This window comes from Ambystoma mexicanum, chromosome 1p, assembly GCF_040938575.1.
Source record: "Ambystoma mexicanum isolate Mex_15411 chromosome 1p, UKY_AmexF1_1, whole genome shotgun sequence".
Lineage (NCBI taxonomy): Eukaryota > Metazoa > Chordata > Amphibia > Caudata > Ambystomatidae > Ambystoma > Ambystoma mexicanum.
In genome coordinates, this window is record NC_090921.1 from 635,716,557 (window position 1) to 635,738,720 (window position 22,164).

The following is a 22,164-nucleotide window of genomic DNA, read 5'->3' on the forward strand; positions in this document are numbered from 1 at the left end:
TAGGCGCATCCCATGGTGACGTTTACAAGTGGTCATGAACCTCCTGTTGTGGTCCCCCAACTTTATCTCAAGTGCACTGATCTCTTGGAGTTAGACCAGCCACTCCAGGAGGCCCATGTCACCTCACTGTCTTCTTCATACAACTTTGGAATGCCGCTCACTCACCTGAAATCTCAATAGTGTTACTGAAGCAGTCAACTGTGATGATGACACATCCTCGTAAGTGGTTAGTCTGGTTTGTCAGTTTGATGGCGGGCACCTCGATGGTCTTTAGATCATCACAGTCTACCATCTATCATTACAGTCTGCTATACCAGCAATCCACCTGGGAGCCCCCGTGAACTAGTGCCTCACTGCCTCCATCACCAGACATCTCAGTTGTTGCTCCCAGCTGTGTCGTATTCTACCAGGAGCCATCACAACGGCATGTGCCAGGAAAGTGATCTGCCCACATCACGTGGTGCGAGTAACTCCAATGTGTCTGTCTGGTGATTTTCTTTACATGGTCTCAGCATGCTAGTATATTGTAGTTCCACCATCTCCCGACACAGTGCAGCAAGGGTGTCGAATTTGAAAAGTTGGTACCTGTCACCACTGTTGTTGCAGATTCTTCTCTTCAACTGCTGCACACTTGAGCCAGGTTGCTAATGGGGGTACTGACTCGAATTACAGCTCATGAAATCTGCAGCACATGTACCCCAGATTGTTGAGAAGGTTCATCGATACCAATGCCTTCAACGAAATCTGTGCCATGTGTTTGTGATTATACGACTAGTCACGTGTGAACCACTATCCAGTAGCACTTCAGCCTACTTTACAGCAATGCGAGCTGCCAGGAAGGCTGGTGGTCCTAAAATCCCTTCAGGCATTGCCCATGATCTTCTTGTGCTGCGCTTGGAGTGGGTGGGACTGCAGGCAATCAGCATTTGACATGCACTAGCCAGTCCGGGTGAACACATCTGCACAGGTGGCTTATCACCTGTGGTGTAACTGTGGCCTCGGGCTAATCTGGTGGCACAGTGTTGATGTCATTAGTGTTCACTCTGTTGGAGCATAGTACTGACACAGTTTCAGGAGCTGTTTCCTGAACCTCACTAGCTTTTCCCACCATTGTGCGTACTGTAATCTTCAAAACCTGGAATCTCTCTGCCACTTTTAGTCTGGTGAGCTTGGGCACATAAGGAATGCTTGGCTCTTCTTTCCACACCTATGACAGAACTGCCACTGCAGGAGCAGTTTATTACACCATTGATGTTTCCTGGGCTGGCTAGGCTCTTCAGCAAGTCAAAAAAGCTCATGCTCCCTCTCATGTGATAGCAGTGTAGAGTATTTTCCATGCTCTGGTGGATTGGGTGTTGCTATAGGAGCCCTCTGCAGCTCCATGGCTGGGATAGCCTGCTGCAGCTACTCCACCTGATATCTCGGGTCACACTCTGGGGCTGTGGTTGGGGTCACCAGCTGACTGGGATGACTGTACGCTGGGTACTTCATCTCTGCCTTCCGAATGCGCAACCCTCAGACAGGTTCTTGAAAGGATGAGGGGTTCTAGATCTATTCTCTGAAGTCACAGTTGCAGAGACATCAGTGGCATGGATCTAGCTCTGTGTAGGATGTGTTGCACCCTGACCAAGTTCAGGCCGTGCAGTGTAACTGCCTTCCATTGAAAGGCTAGCTAAGGAATAGATTTTATCCAGGCTAGTACTCCGATAGCTTCTCACCATTTTGAAGGGAGTTTGCATAGTACTTCACCTCATCCCCATGTTCTCGACTCACTTGCTCCAAACACTCCATCCGCAGTGCACATGTCATCCGCAGAAGTGTCTGGGTGATGCATAGAGCAGGACCTTTCAGACTCTCTGTGACGAATCTACTTCCAGGCAGGCCCAGTGGTCCAGAGGGGAATTTCAGTTTCTAAACCTCTAATACACCAGAAGGGATCCAAACAAATTGGAATAACAAGCAAATTATAAACCTCCTTATCTAACTGTGGTAACGTGGACGGAATGGTAGGCTTTTCTCCGAAAGGTCGTGGATCGTTGGTTAGTTGCAACACTGGGTAAAATCCAATTATTACCCAGTGATAAAAGGAACTGTCCAGTCAAGGTTGTATAAAAATATCACAACAGACAGTCTAACAACACTACGAAATACAACCCACCCTGTAAAGGAGTGCAGAGGACTGACAGTTTCAAAGAAGGAAAAGGGATGCACTCTAGATACTGACAGGAGGGTAGTCAGTATAGTTAATAACAACAGTTTGTTAAGGTTTTTTGGCTTTAGCACACAGGGATCAATGGGTCTTAATATGTCTCTTGGGTCCTTCTGTGAAGGACCAGAGGGGCAGAACCACAATTTACCCTGTGCTGTAGGTGTTCTTGGTGCTCGACAGGGTAGAGTCTGCTTAAGGGCGCTTTGCAGGTTTCTGTGACAGTTTGAGATGGGAGTCAGTTGTGGGGTATCAGGCTGTGAGACAGTTCGGCGAGCAAAGCTAGACGAATGGCTGCTGGCTGGCCAACACGGCAGCTCGGGGTCAGGAATCGTTGTCTCAGTGCTGATCAGCAGTTCTGAAGCACTGGTCGAGACGTTGGAGATGTCTTTAAGCGACGGCTGCTTAACAACGGTCAGGGTTTGCCATCAGTTGCAGATCCAGGAACCTGACAGGCTTGAAAATGTCCTTAAAGGTGGACGTTGGTAGATGCTCATCGAGGCACTTCTCCCAGCTTCTTCAATAGACTTGCGTTGTCCTTTAAGGCGGACAGCCCACAGCTGTGGAGTGTGTTGCAGGCAGCTGCCTTGTCCTTGGTTTTAGGTTCAGAGACCTTCTGGCACTCCTTATCCAGGAAGCTTACTGCAGAGCCTAGCAGGGTACGCTGTGTGCTGGCTGGGTACCAGTTCTGGAGTGGCTGGAGGGACCTCTGAGTTCTGTTTCTCCCTCCGTTCCCTGTGAGAGGTTTAGGGGAGGGATCTTGCTTCCCGCTTTGGATAGCCTGGACTTCCTTCAGTGGCAGAAGATGTAAGGCAGACTGTACCTTCAGCCAGGGTCCAAGATTGAGTTCTTCTTTGTTACTTCTGGTGAAGTCTTCAGATGATCTGCCAAAAGAGGGGCTCTGCCATCTTTTAAAGCCAAGTAGGCCACAATGCCCTGTATGTGTGAGCTCATAACCAGAGTGCCTTGCAACAGGAAAGGTAAAGGGGTGAATCAGGACTAAAATCATTTCTCAACAGAAAGCTCTCTGGCCACACTCCCTTGTGATACTAAGTCCCCCACCCACCCCCATCTCCCTTTCTGCTGTCGATCAAACAAAGAGTCTCTCTGTTTAATGGTCCTCTCTATGTGGTCCCTTTTAAAGTGGCAGGTCTCCCTTACAGCTTTGACGAAACCAGACTCTCTGGCTGCTGCCAACCACATTCTTGTACCTTATGAATGGGGTGCCACTAGCGGGGCAGCTTACTGTAAATGGCAGTCCCAGACATGACAACTCACTGTCATTGATACTGAGGGCAGGAGCTGGCTTTAGGTTGATACAGTTACATCTGAAAGGTTGTTGGGTTTCCTGTCTCCTTTGTTAACCTCTGCAGCCAGGCCCCCTGTGGGTCTGTTTGAAGTACCCTTTATTGGTATGTTAATCGCTACCACCAGCTGCAGGGCATAACAAAAGAGCAGGGCAGATCCATGGAGCATTGGTTAGTTAATCAGGCTGGCCATTGCAGGGGAAAGCTTGGGTCTTCCTTTCCTGAAGATGACATAATGCACTTATGGCTGTCACATTCCAACTAAATATGACAGGGCGGACGGTGTCTCTAGGCTGTGTCCACCTAGAGTGCACTGTCTATGCGTTTGTTGTGGTGTGAGCATAGAAGAATGTGTGGATTAGCCCCACACATTTTCCTGAGATTGGTCTACCATCATTCCATTGAATTAAAAATGTCAAAAAGTCCAGGCGAGCGCATACGCACCATGCACGTAATCGAATTCCTCAAACACTCTCTATCACTCCATGCCATTATTCCCTGTCAGAGGGTCTCCATGTATGCAACATTTGAGTGGTGGTCAGTCATAGTCTAGTATTTAGATTCAACCCTCAGGATAGCCTTCTCCGTTAAGAAGGGCTGCATTGAATGTAAGGACCAAGCACTGATTTTGCTGCAATGGCTTCTTGCTGGACGACCTTGAAGATGTTGGCCATAGAGGAAGTAACCAGTTTGGCGGCTCTATCCTCAGGTATAGAACAGGCATATCCATTAGGCATGGTGAAGGTAGCAGTGCACGTGTGCACAACTGGGATGGTAATTGCACTAAGCCCTTCTACAAGAGTGGTTGCAGCACTGGCCATTGCAGGGCTCGTGCTAGGAAATGGTGGTCAGGCATGACTCCCTAATAGGCGGCAATCTTGTAAAAAGAAAAGCGACAATGATTGTTTACATAGAAATCAGTTTCTGACCCCTAACATAAATGGCTAAAAGGAACTGCTAGATTAAAAACAGAAACTTACTCTGGCTAAAAACAGTACAATGTGAAAGGACATGTGGCAGATAGGAGGGGTGAAGAGTAAAGGCAGGTAGGTAAACACGTAGGGACAATGTCGCCGGTCGGTTCTAGCAGTTCCTCCGAAATATGTAGTGGGGGATGGTGCCTTCTACAGCTATTCTATACACTCTTATCATCCTTGCTCCTCCTCTTCCCTGTCTCTATGACGTATGACAACTACACAGGACTTGCGCCACAGCAGGGAGGAGGGAAAGTGGGGTAGTAGGAGAGGGTCCAGCGCAGAGCCCATTGCAATAGCCTAGGTAGTATGTGGGGACCCTCAGAGGAAGAAGCCAGCATGCAAAGAAATGTTCTATTGGCTGCAGTCTTTCCATAATTATTAACACTTAACAGGCTGAGGTGGTTGGTCAGATTTGTATCATTACCACATTGGAATCCATGAGGATGTCCCTTATTTCAGCAGTGACAGTGGTGACCCTGGTGCATCTGACCATGGAAGTGCGAAATGTGGCGGGGCTGTGTCACAGTTTGCTGTCTTCCAGCTTTGGAAGTGTAGCCAGTCCCTGCACGCAATTCACAAGCGCGCAGACTGACGTTAGTCCTTGCGCATTCATTATGATAAATACCTGAGTGATGTCACCCTAGGGGTGGACGCTTTGGTCAGATGTACCAGCAAGCCGAAGTGAATGTAAAGCCAATTGGTAACCCCCGCGAAGGTACCTCTTGATTGCACATAAACTTTCCATCCAACGCAAGTTCAATTCCCCACACTGAGGTTCTGATTGTATTGAGTCACATACGAATAATGTGACGCATAAAAGTAGCCTCACGTGTCTGTTACCTTTGCATTGGAGTCTGTGCACCTTTCCATTCAAATAAAGAAGTACCGTGTATATAACGTAAGAGTTAAAATAAAATGTATTAATCTTTGTTTTTTGAATATTACAGAAATATGTTTCCAGCTAATTTGATAGAAGCATCGTTCCAGCAGGTGAGTTGTCTAATGGAATAAAACATGTGTTCGTCTAAGTGGCTCCTGGACACCTGGTCAAATTACAATGGTTGCTGGCAAAAATGTATGCTATGAAGGCCAAGCCTGCCGCCCCTGCTAGCTGGGGATTCTAGGGTAAGGGCAGTAGGAATCTCTCGGGTGCGCGCCCATGTGTGCGCGCTTCAGTTGCAAGGCACAGGTTTCAGTGTGTTTGGCGGAACATGCACCAGTTCATCCAACAGCGTCCATCTACAGTCGCAAACTCTCACACATACACTCGTTGTGCACAAAACAAAATGAGTGCTGAAAAGAACACCTAGCCACATCAAATGGTGTTTCAAGGCACCACAGAACAATAAGGGGGGCTGGGGGAGGGATGAAAAGAACAATAACGGTGCTACTAGGCCTTGTGTCATTCGGGTCGTACAAGTGCAGTAACAAGAAGTGCAAGGGAGAGGGGAGTGTGGGGTGAATGCTAGGGTGGAAGGGAAGTGAGTGCCAGAGTGGCTGCATAAATGTGAGGGAGGGAGGAGGGGAAGAAGAGGGCCCTTGGGGTAAGGCAAGTGCTAAGGGGATACCAGGTGGGCATGTGCAAGAGGCATGCAGGGAGTGAGGACCGCATGCATACTGCGATGATGGGCCAGGCTCGGTAGGGATGCACACCCTGCCAGGCTAGTCAGAGGAAGGGTGCACGGAAGGGCAAGTGCAGGTTAGGGTGGCGGCATGGAGATCAGGGTGCTGGGGTAGACTGGGCGAGGAGGGCCTGGTGTCCTGTAGGACTCGGAAGGGACCAGGCAGCCAGTCAATGCAGCAGAGGGGGGGGGGGCATTATTTATTTATTTGGTTTTGTATAACGCGCCTAATACCATACCAGAGTTTGGTTTCTAAGTGTGGTACCGGGATTCAAGCCTCTGTTGCTCGCATGGTCTTGCTTCCAAGACCAGCCGTCTGATCTGCAGCTAGAAGACTGAAGGACTCTAGCAGGGAGGTATTTAGGGATAGAGAGTTGGATGCCGCTGGGTTCCAGGCCCCAGAAAGCGTGGTGGGTGATGCAGAGGCTCTTGAACTTGATCCTTGGAGTCAGTGGAGAGGTTTTAGGGCTGGAGAGATGCAGTCCCTGAGCTGGAGGCCAAGGATAAGTCTTGCAGTCCTATTCTGGATTAGTTGAAGGGGGCGAATGGGCGTATAAAGGTAGATTGCAGAAGAGACTGTTGCAGTAGTCCAGCTGAGAGAGGACCAGAGCTCTGAAGACATTGGGTCTCATTATGATCCTGCCAGTCTGGAAACAACAGTGGCGGTAAATCCGCTGCCACTGTTGTTTCCAGACCAGCTGATTCTGAGTTCTGCAAGCGGGAGGTGTCACTCCCGCCAGGTCTGACCTGGCGGGAGTAACGCCACCCACCTGCAGGCGGAAATGGAAGCACCGGCTCCGTCATAGACTGAACCAGTGTTTCCATTGTCCCCATCCCCCATGGGAATGGGGATTTACGGAATTCCGCCTCCGGAATTACCGGGTCACCGGGGTTGTAATGCCCCAGTGATTCCGGCAATCACAGAGGCAGAATGGGATTTTATGGTCCGGGGGCAGCCTGCCAGTATTTCCGGCACGGCTACCGCCGGACTCGTAATGAGGCCCATTGAGTTTCTGGGGGAAGGTGAGGTAAGGGAGAATGCCTATGAGGAGGTGCAGCTGAAAGTGGGCCTTCTTGGCAAGGTCTGCGATGTGAGCAAATAGGGAGATGGAGGAGATGAAGATAACGCCAAGGTTTTTAGCCTCATAAGAGGGTGGGGGAAGGGGACCCATGGAGGGCGGCCAGAGAGTAGGAGGGAAGGAGGGAGCGGGGGTCCCAATGAGAAGGATCTCAGGGCCTGATTCATGGAAGTGCTTTACAATGGCGCAATCCCATAGGAAAATGTTCCATGAATCAGGCCCTCAGTATTACTGGCATTAAAGCAGTGATCATTAGTAGAGCACCAAGCCTGGGTCTGCAAGAGGTTGCTTGTTACGATGGTTACTTGCTATGATGGTCTCCCAGACACAGCAGCAGATGGGGAAAAATAAAAACATCTTACCATTCTTATCTTTCAAGGATGAGGAGGAGGGCCGAGCAGCAAACAATTTAGTTGTGTTATGTTCCCACGGTGGGATATGGAATAGGATCATTTAGAAAAATACCCACAAATGCAATGGAACCGGGCACGAGCACCTCCATGCCTCAGTTGCAAGTGAATAAGTGGAGAGGTACAGTGCATAGAAACGAGGGGCAAACTAAGAAGTAAAACCAAAAGACACTCTACAAATATGGCACCATAAAACTGGAAGAGAAAATGTTAAGTCACACATAATTAACTCTGTGTGCAGGACACTGATAACCTTAGGCAAAGTCGCAGGCAGAACAATAACGCCTGACTGTGATTATCAAGTTGTACACAATTCTAAATCGAATTAGGTCCATCTGAAGTAATTGGCTTTAAAAGAAAAAGGCACACTAAGAAGATGCTTGGCCAGATGACCATAACCCCAACTTGAATTTTAACTGAAACATCTGGGTCACAATTGATCGTAGAGACAAGACATTCCTTGCTCACAACATCCACGTGTGAGCCTTGCTGAGGTAACATGAAGAGCAGGGTATGATGTTGTGCTCACAGCTCAGGGTTTTCATTGCTGATCGTTCCTCTCTTGTGATATTGGGTTTTGTCAGTATTTTCTTTTTCCAAGTTTGTCTGGTTCTGACCAAATCCGATTTCCGAACGTAATAATCTCTTCGGACATAGTATTGGTGGCGGGAGTGGGGGGTAGAAGGTAGACTTAGGTTTAAGGCCAGTGTTTCTGTCCCCCTCTACATGGGTGTGGTTCTTAAAGAAATATACCAAGCTTATTTTACGTAGAAACTGGGATATTTCCATCATCAACTTTGCAAAATCCGTCTGATAGATTGGGACAAATGTTTACAGAATTCTTCTCATTTCTCTTTGCCCAATTTCAGCTGCTTTGTGTTGTCTAACAACACCTGTGTACCAGGGGTTACATTCTTGCACATAACATTTTACTAGCTTGGCATAACCATGCCTACAGCCACATTGAACCAAGCACAGGTTCCACCTCTGGTAAGTGATGCAGATGCTGGTTTTCTGTGAGGTGGAGGAGATCTTCTTGAGGATCCTAGAGCTTAGATTTCAATGTAGAAATCAGTGCATATACCATACAGGGTTATGCCATGAGGTTCCTTAGGCATGGATCTTGAATTTCAGCATGGGTAACATCTGAGTTGACTTTTGGGCCTACAGGTTAGCATTGATGCTGATGATTCTTTAGGGAGCAGAGGTGGTCTGCAGCATCAGGTCTCTTAAGGGGGAAAAATGTTAATCTTACAAATATCCAATCAGCTTGGTGTGTTGAGTTGTCATAGTAATAATTATTCTTAAGGGATTTCATTGTCCTTTCGCCGTTTGCTCTTTTGCAGTATCGAACCGTTCTAATTCCAGTTGTAAAGTCTCAAGACTCAAAGTTTCTGAAGAAATCCTTGAGTTTTATCTATTTTGCACCAGATGACAAGAATCCTGAAATTCACCGGCCTGTCCTACTCGAGATCACCCCGTCACCTCAGATGAGCTACAAAACTCGTCCTGGGACCAACACAGAAATGAATGTTTTAGGAATCGTCATCTTCTCTGCGACTATAGGTATAGTGGAGTCCAGTTGACTTTCAGTATTTAGCTCACCCTTATAATGAGTCGAGATTTACTACATGTCTACTTAACAAATATGTATTTGTATTGTTCTAATGTGGAAAGGATTTAATAATTATGCCTTTTCAAATGTGTTGGAACTCAATACTCAATGGGCCTCATTAAGGGATAGGATAGCGGCCACGAGACCGGTGGCGGTAATCCCTTACCGCCATACTCCGAGTTCCCTTTGCGCCCTCGTCCTTAACGCCTGCTTTGAGCAGGTGTTAAAGTCGAGGGCGCAAAGGGGCCTCCGAGCCAATAACGGTGACCGTAATGAACGGTCACCGTTATTTGCATCTTCCCCATTCCCATTGAGCCCTATGGGGGCTCATTTGGGAATGGGCAAGTGCCTTGGTGAATGGGGAATTACCGCCCCGCCGACCTTGGAATGGGGCGGTAATTCCGCCATCCACCAAGGCGCTGCCGGTCCGGGTACGGCGTCAACCAAGGCGTTAATAGCGCCATTGGTTAGCGCCGTACTCGGAATGAGGCCCAATGTGCCTAAAGGAATGCATATGCTAATGATTTTTCTGGAATATGCAGTGAACTGCTGTAAGACCAAATGTTACTTGCTTGAGTGGCAACTTTGAGAATGAATCTAATAGATGAAGCATGATAGGCTATTTAAATATCCCCTTGCCATTGGTTAAATACACAACAAACCTTGTTGATTGATCAACATATGGGTGGGGGATCACAGACAGAATTCTAATAAGGGCACCATCCATCAATGCAATGAAATCAGCTACAGCTACATAGACGCATTGTTTAGAGGATGGTTACTTATTATGCTGCCCTCTAGATATTTTGGATTGAAACTCCCAAGATCCTTCACCACTGATGGAGCTTGCTAGAAATCCTGTGAATTTAAATCCAAAACATCTGGAGGGCCACAACATAAGTAAAAATGGGTTAGATTTGGGGGCAGCCATCAATATTTCCTAAAATGTGTCCAAAATCTATTTATCTATTTATATCTAATTCTATTCATAGTAAAAAACAAAGAGCATTTATGTTACTCGCTTAAGTGGATATGCAATGGACAAGTAAACATATTTAGAACGTAATCAACAAAGATTAGCTTTAATAGAGGATATATACAAATACAAATAGCATTAATTAAGCAAAAAACCTCGACGGGTGGGGCCATTACCGGCTCAGGTAAAGTCTTGGGACTGAGTTACAGGCCAGGGTGAAGCAGCCATTACTGGGAGGTTCTGGGATCACAGAGAGTTCCCAGCAGCTGTGAGCGACAGGGGGGCACCCATACTTTGGGTGGCAGTTGTTTAGGGGTGTGTTGTTATTGGGGGGAGGTGCAGTGGGAACGAGATGCGGGGGAGTGCAGAGCGTACTTACCGGCTGCCCCACCGGGGAAGAGGGCATTCTCCCGCTTCTGAGGAAAAGCCCCCTTTCCGAGCTTCTTGATTAGCTGGGAAACCGTCTGAACCTCCCCTGGGTGCGGTGCTAATAACAATTGTATGAGTTGATCCCCCTTCCTTCCAAACTTACTAACTAATCTGTGATGTTGAAATAACAATGTATCATTGCATAAAAGCATATGCAGTACACAACAACATGAAACTTCCAAAGACATGAAACAATGGGCCTCACTCCGAGTCAGGCGGTCTGGTAAAAAAGTGCAGGTATCCGTGGATGCCAGCAGTTTACCAGACCGCTCAACTACGGGATTGCCAGTGGGGCACCTGGGTTACCTCCAGCTAAGTGCTGGAGGTAAACCAGATGCCCAACAGTACAAAAAATCCCTTGTTACCCTATGGGACTCCATTAATGGGGATTTAAACTGTACCGCCGGTACTCATAATCCGGCAGCACCGAGTGCCAGTAAAGGTAAGTACCAAATAGTCGGAATGAGGCCCAATGTGTGGTTGGTCCTCCAAATTATTATACAATCACCTTATAATTGTTCAGTTTAACAGAAAAGTTTATTTTTCAATGATAAATTGGGATGTTCATCCCCAACACACATTTCCTATAATTTGACAATTTTCGTATCTATAAAAGTATCCACAGGCATGTGAAATACAATTCATAATATTATTTTGTTCACATCATCATATCAGTTCTCAGGCAAGCTGGTTTCAAATCCCACTTATTATTTGATGGAGTCTTCACCAGGGAGAAACATAGGACTCAAAATAGATATGTCAGCAAGGTATCTATAGAAATGAAATCAACAAAAACACCAATTAGTACATGGTGTGTAAAGAATATATTTCGGCAGATCTGGCTAATGTAGACAGGCAAGAGGCACACCTGATTTGCTTGTATGTACTGTATAGATGCCTTGCCTTATTTCATAATGGGAAGCTCATCAAGTAAATGTTGTCAATGATTAGTTACAAACAATAATTAGGGTTAAGTCAATGAAGATTGTTTTAATAATTCTGTTCACTTTGTAGAATGAAAACGCCCTTTGCTATTAAATAATCAATTTTAATTAATTACAGTAAGAATGACAAATATTTGATGTTCCTTTTTGAGAATGCAAATGAAAAGGGAAATCATAGCTGTCCTAATATACAATGAGCAATGCTTATACAATTAAAAGAGTTGGTGAATGCAGAATGGTTTGCTATTTCATTTGTTTAAGTTTCACACATATTTAAGAGACATCCGTATCTACAAAGAGACAGCAGAGAAAGATTATTATTTCCCTAAATAACATAGAACATGGAGACCTCAATTCGAAAGTGTCTTGGTTGTTGAGGGCCTTTTAGCATTTTCCTCTCTGCTCCTTGTTTAATACTGCAAGGCCAACTGAAAGTCCCTTTCACGCCTCCCATGCACTATCATAGCTGATAAATACCCACAAAGATATCTGTAGCAAGCTCCAGATGATGGTGTAAGTTTGAAGGCGAGGGTAGAGGAGTGTTATATGCCACCGCCAGGACCACGCTTGTGCCTGAAAACCCATGAACCCGCCTTGTTTTCCATAATCGTCCTAAACGTCCACAATCATTCTACTACCAAACACCATCAACCATTTCTTAGGCAAAAAGAGTTGTCAACTCTAACTTCCTCTGCCCCCCCCCATCTTCAACCACCTGGGCTGTGCCTTCCCACTGCTAGCCACTTTTTTCGACTCTGCTGTGTGAGTTGCATTTTGGGCAGAAAGTTCACTCTATTTGAAATGTTGTGCTGCGGGCAATGGAGAGGATCTTGAGCGCACCAATTCTCAGGTCAGGTTAATCTGCAAGCTCTGCCTGCCTTCTGTCTGTCGGTTTTCTCTCATGAGAGATTCCTGATCGGGATACCTTGCAGTGGTTCTGCTGGATCTCCAGTACTCCGTGCCTATCTTTCACCTGGCTCTCTCACTGCTTCCCAAGCTCTCAGTTTTGGTGGGTCTGTGAGTCCCATACTCTTTACTTTACTTTATTGATTTGTATAGCGCTGCTGCTGTCCCAGAGGCTTTAGGGCGATGGAGACAGAGACACAAGACAATAAAAAAACAAAAAATCAAAAGACAGATATGGGCAGCGCCTATCTGCTACAACAGTGCCGGAGGTGGATTACAACAATGCTAAAGGTGGGCATGTCAGTTTAATTAAATAGAAAAGTCTTAAGTCAAGTCTTTTCCTGAAGACCATCATTGAGGGTTCCTTTCTCAGACTCAACAGAAGACTGTTCCAAGCAGCCACAGCTGCTGCATAAAATATTCCTTCCTCACCTGCGCCAGTGTGCAGGCTGCTATTTTCAATTGGGTGGAGTTGTTAGATCTCAAATTATGTATATTGGATTTGACAACCAGTTCATCCTTGAGATAAACTGGAGCTGTGCTTCTCAAGCATTTATAAGTGATCAGTATGAGATGGAAACAGATTCTATCTTTGATCAGAAGCCAGTGCAGGCCTCTTCTGGCCTCAGATATGTTGTCCCTTTTCTTGTGGTCCATAATAACTCTGACCCCATTATTTTGCACCACTTGTAGTCTTTTGACCTCTGTTTTCGGCAGGCCAATGAGGAGACTACTACAGTAGTCAATTCTTGATCCCATCAACGTTCTTGCTAATGTTTCCCCACTCTCTTTTGAAATATATGGACGTGCATGGATCAGTAGCTTAATATAGTAGGAGGCTGAAGAGACGAGGCTGCTAACTTGGGCTTTCATATTCAAGTTGCGATCAAAGTAAAGCCCAAGGGTCTTAACCTTATTTTTGGTTGTAATTACACAACCATCAATCTGAAGCTGGGCATATTCCATCTCCATTTTACGCGTTGTCACTTCAGTCTCAACCAACATTAGCTCTGTTTTACTAGTATTAAGTGAGAGGCCATTACTGCACATCCACCTTTGTATTGGGCTATAAATCCTATTGATGTTAAGCTCGTCTTCTTCAAGGTTGCCTGTCAGGGGGATGACACATTGTGTGTCGTCGGTGTAGTTGGTATACTCAATGTTATTTTCCTCCAAACAGTCGAGGAAAGGAACTGTAAATAAGTTATAAAACATTGGGACAGGCAGGCCCCAATGTTAGCACTTCTGTGTCTGACATTGCTGTCCTTCTATTGCTGGTCAACCAAATCATGGTATCTATGGTCCACCGGGATACGTTTGTTCCTCAACTCACTACAGATGTCTAGACCACTCTCTAACATTCCTTAGTGTTTCTAGGGGATTGACTCCCCCCCCCAATTTTGCGATGGCAGCTGTAATGTGATTCACGTCCGGGAATTATCAGATTCAAGATGGCTCGTCGTTACCCTTCCTTGCACATGGCTGTCCAATGGACACTCAAACAGGTTGTTTCTGTGAATCTTTTAGGGTGGAATCTGCACAAAACTGAATTTCTACTATATAGTAACAAAGACGCATGAATATATTAAGAACCGAATCAACAAAACCCACCATGCAGCTTCCACAAAGCTATCACATACGCTCAACATAAGCTCACATTGCCTTCAACATAACTTCATATTTAGCCCTAAATGAAGCCTCTAATATACTTTGTTATCTAATTCTGTTTTCTATGGTCTCTGTTGGCTGTCTGTTCACAGTGTTTTGAAGTGGCCTTACAATGGTATAAATGATAGATCTCTCTTTATGCTAGTGGATCTTCTGTGTGTCCGCTGCAGTAGAAGGCGTCCACCAGGAAGAATGCTCACATTAACCAGCAAAAGACCATTACACAGATGAACGAGAAAATACCCATTGCCCCACCTAGTGAACATGTGAACCAGGGACAGCCGTCAGAATTAGAATGACAGCGACAACAAAGAAAGTAACAAACTTTGGCGCAATCCTTGAATCTTGCTTAAACGCGCCAGGCCCCTTCTAAATCAAGGCATCCTTTAAGAGCCCCAACTCCCACTGACGCCTGCTAGGTAATAAAACATGACTCCTTTATACTGACCATAGAGCTGCGCTTTTCAGGCTAGTGTACTGGTCATAGTGTTTCTGGACTAGTGCAGTGTAATCTACGCATCCTCACACACCACTCCTCGCTGACCTGCAATGATTACAAAATCAAGCACTCAATCTGGCCCTCAACAGAAAGAGCAAAAGCACATGTAATGCTCGCCTCAAGGCCACTTCTGCTACCAACCTCGCTAAGTTCCAACTCCTCCAAAATAAAGCAGTACGTGCTGCACTGGGGCTCCGTCGATCTGATCATATCACTGCAGCACGCAGTGAGGCTCACTGGCTGCCTATTAAAACCTGTATCAACTTTAAAACCCCATCTATTGCCCACCACTGCATCTATAAAGAAGCCCCTCTTTACCTGAACAACAGTATCACCAAGAGACATCAGGCGTGGTCCCTTCATGCATTGTACATTGCTTATTACAAAGTGTTAACTTGGCCTTTATTCCTCAACCACTACTACCATGAGGTGAGCAACTGGAAGCCTAACCAGTATTCTTTTTTGGACTCTCACATCTGGGACCTAGGGAAATCTCCTGTCCCATTGTGACACCCTGTAATGGGTCTAAGCCATTTCCTGAAAGGATTCAAACTCCTTGATGTCCTCAGCATATATATACCTTGCAGTCCCTCATTTACTAGTTCCTCCTTCACCTTCTAACCTCCCCTAAATACAAATACCTTTCACCCAGGAGCCGTACCTATACCTATAGTAGCATTACATAACTCGCTCTTTTCTTACCCTGGAAAAAGCACATCGTCAGGTGCCACGGTAGGGTGTATCCTCTATCCAGGACACTTCCTTTTCTCAGCCAGATGCCCTCATGAATCCAGAAGACATGCTTAGCTGCAATAACGCATTCATTCACGTTTTGCATTCCAGAAAACCCCGGAGAGAAAGAAACAAGCCCTCAAGGCTCTTGACTTTAGAAGTTCTCTACCATGGGGAGGAATATTTTTCCATTAAATGATGTGCAGAGAGATGTATAATTTAGATGTTTTGGGAGCCCTGGATCAGCCATCATGCACCTTTACTAATGATAATGGATCTTATAAAAAGGGATCTACGTGATTACTGCACGGTTTTTACTGTGAATCCCCAAAATGTCTTAATTTCTCGAATGTTTGCATTTTTTCTGACAAATAAATGCTGGGGAGACCCCTCTCAGCCCCACCCCCCCACTTACCATCTATATCTGCGAGAAAAAGTGTAAAAATTCAACCAAAAAATACCGACATTTTCGGGTCCGTAGTGATAGGATTCGGCATTTTCGTCCTATCCCATAAAAAGTGCAAAGGAAAGGTGAGATGGATACCTAAGTGGCGGAGACGCATGGGAAAAGCTGGAGACTACAGCTGGTGCGATTTTGTTGTTGGTAGGTTCAGGGGAGGTGGACTGGATGTATCAGGTTGTCCTTCTCTGCTGGGATTTTCAGAACTTTTCATTTCTACCTCTTTACATTTGTGACCATCGATGGACAGACAGAAGCTGTTAACAGATTTCTTTTGACGAATTGCAAAAATGTGACCTTTTTTAATTAATTCAGGTTACATTTACAGAGACTATTTCTAACAAACTGTAACCTTTTATAAGTGTTTATATAGCATTTTGGACGATGGGCGTCGGCTCCTAGTGAAGCTTGTGTCAGAACTACTAACAGTGAACTGAGGCACAGTGCATGGCAGCCGCCTCTCCCATATTGAAAATTGGACTTGTGCCTTTCAGACATATATTTTAAAGTAGTTATTCTCCTTCCCAAAAGTATGTATGTGTTGTCAGAAGATTTCCTTATCTGTTAGTTTCACACCTTTAAAGAAGACTCATTTTGAATGTTTAAACACGTTTCATCTTTGGTTTCAGGGCTTCTTCTGGGAAAAATGGGAGACAGAGGAGCCCCTTTGGTGAATGTGTGTCAGTGTCTCAATGAAGCTGTTATGAAAATTGTTTCAGTGGCTGTTTGGTAAGTAACACAATTAAAATGTGTTTTGTTCTAAGTGTTGTTTTCGTGTCTAGGATTAGGGGCCAGAATGAAACTGATCTAACTTGTATGTGTACACTTGGCAGGCCAATCAGCTGATCATGCAACTCGATCAATTTTGTCATGTAAAATGGGCCCTAAGTATTATTTATGTACATGCTGAGTTTTTATCTAGATGTTCATACTTGGTAGTGAACAACAGAGGATAAGTGTTACATCAAACATGTCAGTGAACACGGTAGTCAATTCAAGATTTAGGGCCTCATTACGAGTTTGGAGGTAGCCATGGTGCTATTAGCGCCATGGCTGCCTCCAAACTCGTGTCCGGGTCCCGGTTCCTTGAATGGGGACTTACTGGGTCATTCCAACCTTGGAGGCACCGGTAAGTCCCCATTCAAAATACCCATCCCCATTCCTATTTGAGCCCCCATAGGGCTCAATGGGAATGGGGAGGGAGCTAATAACGGGCCCGTTAATAACAGGCCCGTTATTAGCTCCCTGGTCCCTTAGCGGCTCCCACTAAGGGCGGCTGGTAAAACCAGCCGTCCTTAGCGGGACCCGCTAAGGGACCTCGTAATGCAGCGGTAAGGGGTTAACGGCACCGGCATGCTTACCGGTGCCGTTAATCCCTTACCGTCGCACTTGTTATGACCCCCTTAGAGGGTCACTAGGAGCTGTTAATTCCGACAGGCAGTCATTGACAGTCGGAATGGCAGTCATTCCCCATTCCATGGAGTCCCATAAGACTCCCCGGGGTAATTGCTGGTATGGTAAACCATTTTAACCTGTCATGCGAATGTCGTTCGCATCTTCCTTGAACACGATGCGCTCTGTAAAGTCATAACATTTTCAATCACAACCGATTTAAAACTTAATTTCGAACCAAATTTTCGAATTAATGAAAAAATCGAATGCCGTCATTTATTTTAAGTACCATAAGCATTGGAAGAATACAATTAACCCAGAGTGGCTAAGAGGGTGTGCGGCCCACACCTAAGGCTAATTAGCTTTGGTCTTTTCTCTCGAAGTAACAGAATTACTGCCACTTTTCACGCTCCATCATATTACGAGTTGGGCCCTGGAGTGGGGGATTTACCTCCAGCATCACGCTGGGGGTAAATCCTCCCACTTTCGGCCGAAATATTAGCAAAAATCGGAGCATTACTGCTCCGGTAATTCCTGTGGACTCCAAATTAATGGGGACCTATTCTACCACAACCACTTTCGCCAGACCAGGTGGGAGTAACGGTAATTCCATTGGGGCAGTATTCCAGCGTATTTACCACCGGAATACCGTCCAACCTGCTGAATCAATTTCGCACTTTTTGCTCTGCTGGCCACAATACAAAATCCCAAGGAAGAATTTTTAAATCCCTACTTTAAAGGAGCGTGGGTTCAAACATAGTCGCTCAGCCTTGTTTTTTCTCTTACTACTCCTTGCTATACAAGGGCAGTTTTACAATATGTGCGCTGTCTGGGCACTTAGAATACACAATCAAATGGAATTAACATGAAAATGCGAATTGATTTATGTGTATTCTCGTTTATATTGCAGATTTTGTCAAGTTATTTATGTATTTTAACGTATTGTTGAAAGTTTGATGTTATTATATGGTTTGCTTTATGGCTGTATTTTATCATGGAAATAAAGTTTATACTGAACTGAACACACTCTGCTGCCTTCTCAAAGGATCCACATACAGCTTAAAAGCCCCATCCTTGTTTGTCATGTCATTGCCAGTATTTGAAAAGGTCACAACCTCCCAAAATATGAGTGCTCTTTTTTCACCTGCAGGCACACCTGGAAGATTACAGCATCCTGGTGATAGTGTGATGGCTGTTTTCTTTTAGCCAATTAAACGTAGAGGTCCAAATCTGATGCATGTTCTCGTACAAAAGTGGACTTCCAGTACTGGGAAGCCTATCGCAGAAAGGCAACATGGTGGTGGTCGTGTTCATCTCCATGGGCATGCAGATAAATAAAGCTTAATCATAATGGCACTCGTAGTCCTCCAGAACATACCAGCAGTATGATGGCATGAGGAAGCTTGTAAAAAGATGTTGGCTTATAAATGGCCCTTTACCAAGATACATGCCTAAGCTATGTGGCGATGTGGTGTGTCGAGAGAGGGGTCTCTTGTGGAGGCAGAACAAGGATGCAAACATCCTAAAAGGTGGCTTCTTTTTTGGCACGTAGATGGCAATTTATCACAACCTTTAGTTTTGAGTCACAGTTGGCTCTTTAGCGCCACCATGAATTCTGGCTCGTGGGTGCCGTTTATCAACACGATTTAGCCCCACCATTGGTGTAGGCAGCTTGGATGTGCTTTAGCACTAAACAGGGGGAGCTAAATATACTGCAAAAGCATATGTGGACGAAAAGCACCACGTGCAGGAAGTCTGCTATTGCTATTGGAGGGCGTGGATAATGCATTCTTTTCTTTGGGCAGTGGTCCTTCAGCTGTTCAGGCCCCTGATTGAGAGTTAGGAGGAGGCTCGCATGGCCAAAGTCAATGCATGTTAAATATAGTTTTATCGGAAATATATATGCTTTTAGGGGGCACCAGTCCGTCCCTATAGCTGGCAGTGCAAAGACAGTTTTTCCCAAGTTCTTTCCATGTATTTTTACATTGTAACAGAAGATCACATTCAGTGGATTGTTAAAGGGACAATTTCCGTTCCTTTTAATTTTTGATACATTTGCGGTGTACACGGTACAGGCTGGTGGAGATGAAAACATTTTTACACTTTTTTTCCAGTGCACTGCCGTGCCCCATTCTTTATACTGCACTATTGCCATTTTGAGCACTGCATTCTCAAAATGGTTGCTCCTCGTGATACAAGACCTGGGGCCTCATTACAAGTATGGAGGTTTGCCATGCCGCTTTTAGCAGCATGGCTACCCCCATACCGGGTACCGGGTCCGGGTTCCAGGAATGAGGAATTACCGGGCCATTCTGACCTTGGAGCGCCCAGTAATTCCCTTTCCTGAGACCCAGACCTAGTACATCCTCATTCCGATTTGAGCCCCCATAGGGCTCAATGGGAATGGGGAGGATGCTAACAACGGGCACATTAATGACGGGCGCGTTGTTAGCATCCTGGTCTACTAGCGGGTCCCGCTACGGATGCCTGGTTTTACCAGACGCCCTTAGCGGGACACGCGAGCAGACCTCATAATGAGGCGGTAGTGGGTTAACAGCGCCGGCAGCTCTACCGGTGCTGTTAACCCTCTATCGCCTTCCTCGTAATGAGGCCCCTGGACTTTGTGCCATCTTTCTTTTGGCCATCTTTCTGTCCTCTGAGTTGGGAGACTACCAAATAAGGCAATGCATTTTCATAGCATCCTGCCTTCAATTCATAGGGGGTCATTCCGAGATTGGAGGTAGCCATTGCGCTATCACGCCATGGCTGCCTCCAATACCGGGTCCGGCACCGGTCTGGTTCAATGGGGACTTACCGGTGCATTCCGACCCTGGAGGGACCGGTAAATCCCCATTGAACTAACCATTTCCCATTCCCATTTGAGCTCCTATAGGGCTCAATGGGAATGGGGAGGGCGCTAATAACGGGCACGCAAATAGCAGGCCCATTATTAGCGCCCTGGTCCCTTAGCGGGACCGTAAAGGACTTTTAGTTAGATCACACATTCTTTACGCTTCCGGCTAAGGGACCTCGGAATGGGGCGGTAAGGGATTACCGGCACCAGTCTCCTTAACGGTGCCTGGCATCTCTTACCGCCCACCTCAGAATGACCCCCATAGTCAGCACTTTGTGTGCTTGGAACTGACTGGAATGGGGAGGGGGACAGACTAGTCCCAATCCACATTCTGGAAAGGGGATGTCTGTTGCTAGGCAGATGTTGTGCAGCTGGCTGTCCATGATTAGATAGCCACTGCCTGCTTGAAGGGTGCAGAGTCTTCCCATTGATAGGGTGGGGCAGCCTGTAGCTCAGATTTTGGCTAAAAATAGAGGGTCCAGAGCCATTATGAATGTCACCCACTGGAACCAGAAGAGGGGAGTCGAAGAACTTCTGCTAAGAAACTTGCATTGTCAAAGCTATACATGGGGGAATCACTGGATCTTCTTCAGCGACCAGGAAAGACCTTCATCGGGTGCCTTCCTCCCCTAGACTGATGGCCAAACCAGTCATTGTCCTCCACTATGGTCCTGCATTGCCGTCAATGGGATTTACAAGCATTGATACAGCATCGATGGAGCCATCCAGAGCCTGACCATCCACTGAAGGGGCTTCACTGAAGCAGCGGACAGTGTCTCGCCTGGAGGACTGGTAAAGAGCACAGTAATTAAGAGTGGACTCATTCCTGATACAAGGAAATCTGCCAATCATTACTCAATATTCAAAAGGGGAAGCAACAATGCTCCATGTAACTACAGCCCCAGGATTATGGGGACCAGTGTACATTATCGGTTTAAATTTTAGGACATCCTGTCAGCCTTGCCTAAGCAGGTTTCAGGGAATCAGGACCATAGACCAAGCATTTAGACTTCACCCCATTTCTGCCCTATAAATTTAGGAATGAGCGTCTGGATTACATTTGTTTTAATCTCAAAGCAGCAGTATTCAATTTTGTAAAAACAGATTGACTACGGGAGACAATGGCTACAGAAGGGATGGAGCATGCAGTTCTAGATTTTATTAGACTCTGTCATCAAACAGCCTTAGCGTTGTGTCCATCTTGGTGCAAGCATTGAAAGCACTAGACCAATTGAAATAGTGAGTACTGCCCCCCACTCAATTTAACCTTTTGAGTTATGATTTGAACAATGATCATAAGTCATTGAGCTAGATTGGTTCATCATTTGGGGATCATACTGCCCCTGTCTAACTCTTTACATTTGTCGCAGAGTTATTGGGCTGTAACGATATGGCCTTGAAAGGTTTATTTGAAGGATTTGTGACCTACTGTAGGGGCAATGGGCCTCATTACAAGTCCGGTGGTAACTGTGCCCGTCAAACCTGCAGTTTGCCGCCGGACTTATGAATTTTACTGGCACCTGGCTTGCCGGAATCACCGTGGCATTACAACCCTGGCGGTCCGGGAAGTCAGGCGCCGGTAAAATGTTGTTCCCAATTCCCATAGAGTCCTCTAGGACTCTATGGGAGTGGGGAACACGGAAGCACCGGCACCGTTCATAACGGTGCCAGTGCTTCCATGAAAGTCTGCCTACTGTTGCCGCTGTGCCCGGCAGGGTCAGACCTGCCAGGCACAGCAACTCCGGCAGGCAGACTTGGAGTGTGCCTGTCTGGTAACAATGCTGCCGGTAGGCGTACCGGCACCATTGTTACCAGACCGGCATGCTGATAAAACCAGAAGCTTGCTGCGGGACTTGTGAATTTTACCAGTGCCTGGCTTGCCAGAAACACTGGGGCATTACAACCCCGGCAGTCCAGGAAATCAGGCACCGGTAAATTGTTGTTCCCCATTCCCATAGAGTCCCATAGCACTTTGTGGGAGTGGGGAACACAGAAGCACCAGCACCGTTAATAACGGTGCCAATGATTCTGTGAAAGTCTGCCTACCGTGGCCGCTGTGCTCGGCAGGTTTAGACCTGCTAGGCACAG

At 46.1% G+C, this 22,164-nt stretch overlaps 1 protein-coding gene across 3 annotated transcripts in view; it reads left to right on the top strand.

The window, feature by feature from the left end:
• LOC138577868 (excitatory amino acid transporter 5-like) overlaps nt 1–22,164 on the top strand; it is a 518,879-nt gene that overhangs the window by 295,468 nt on the left and 201,247 nt on the right. For all 3 annotated transcript variants that reach the window (XM_069649661.1, XM_069649664.1, XM_069649663.1), the window contains exons 4-6: nt 5,438–5,480; nt 8,948–9,167; nt 16,460–16,559. In XM_069649661.1, the coding sequence (XP_069505762.1) occupies nt 5,438–5,480; nt 8,948–9,167; nt 16,460–16,559 (363 nt within the window). The remainder of the gene's footprint in view (nt 1–5,437; nt 5,481–8,947; nt 9,168–16,459; nt 16,560–22,164) is intronic.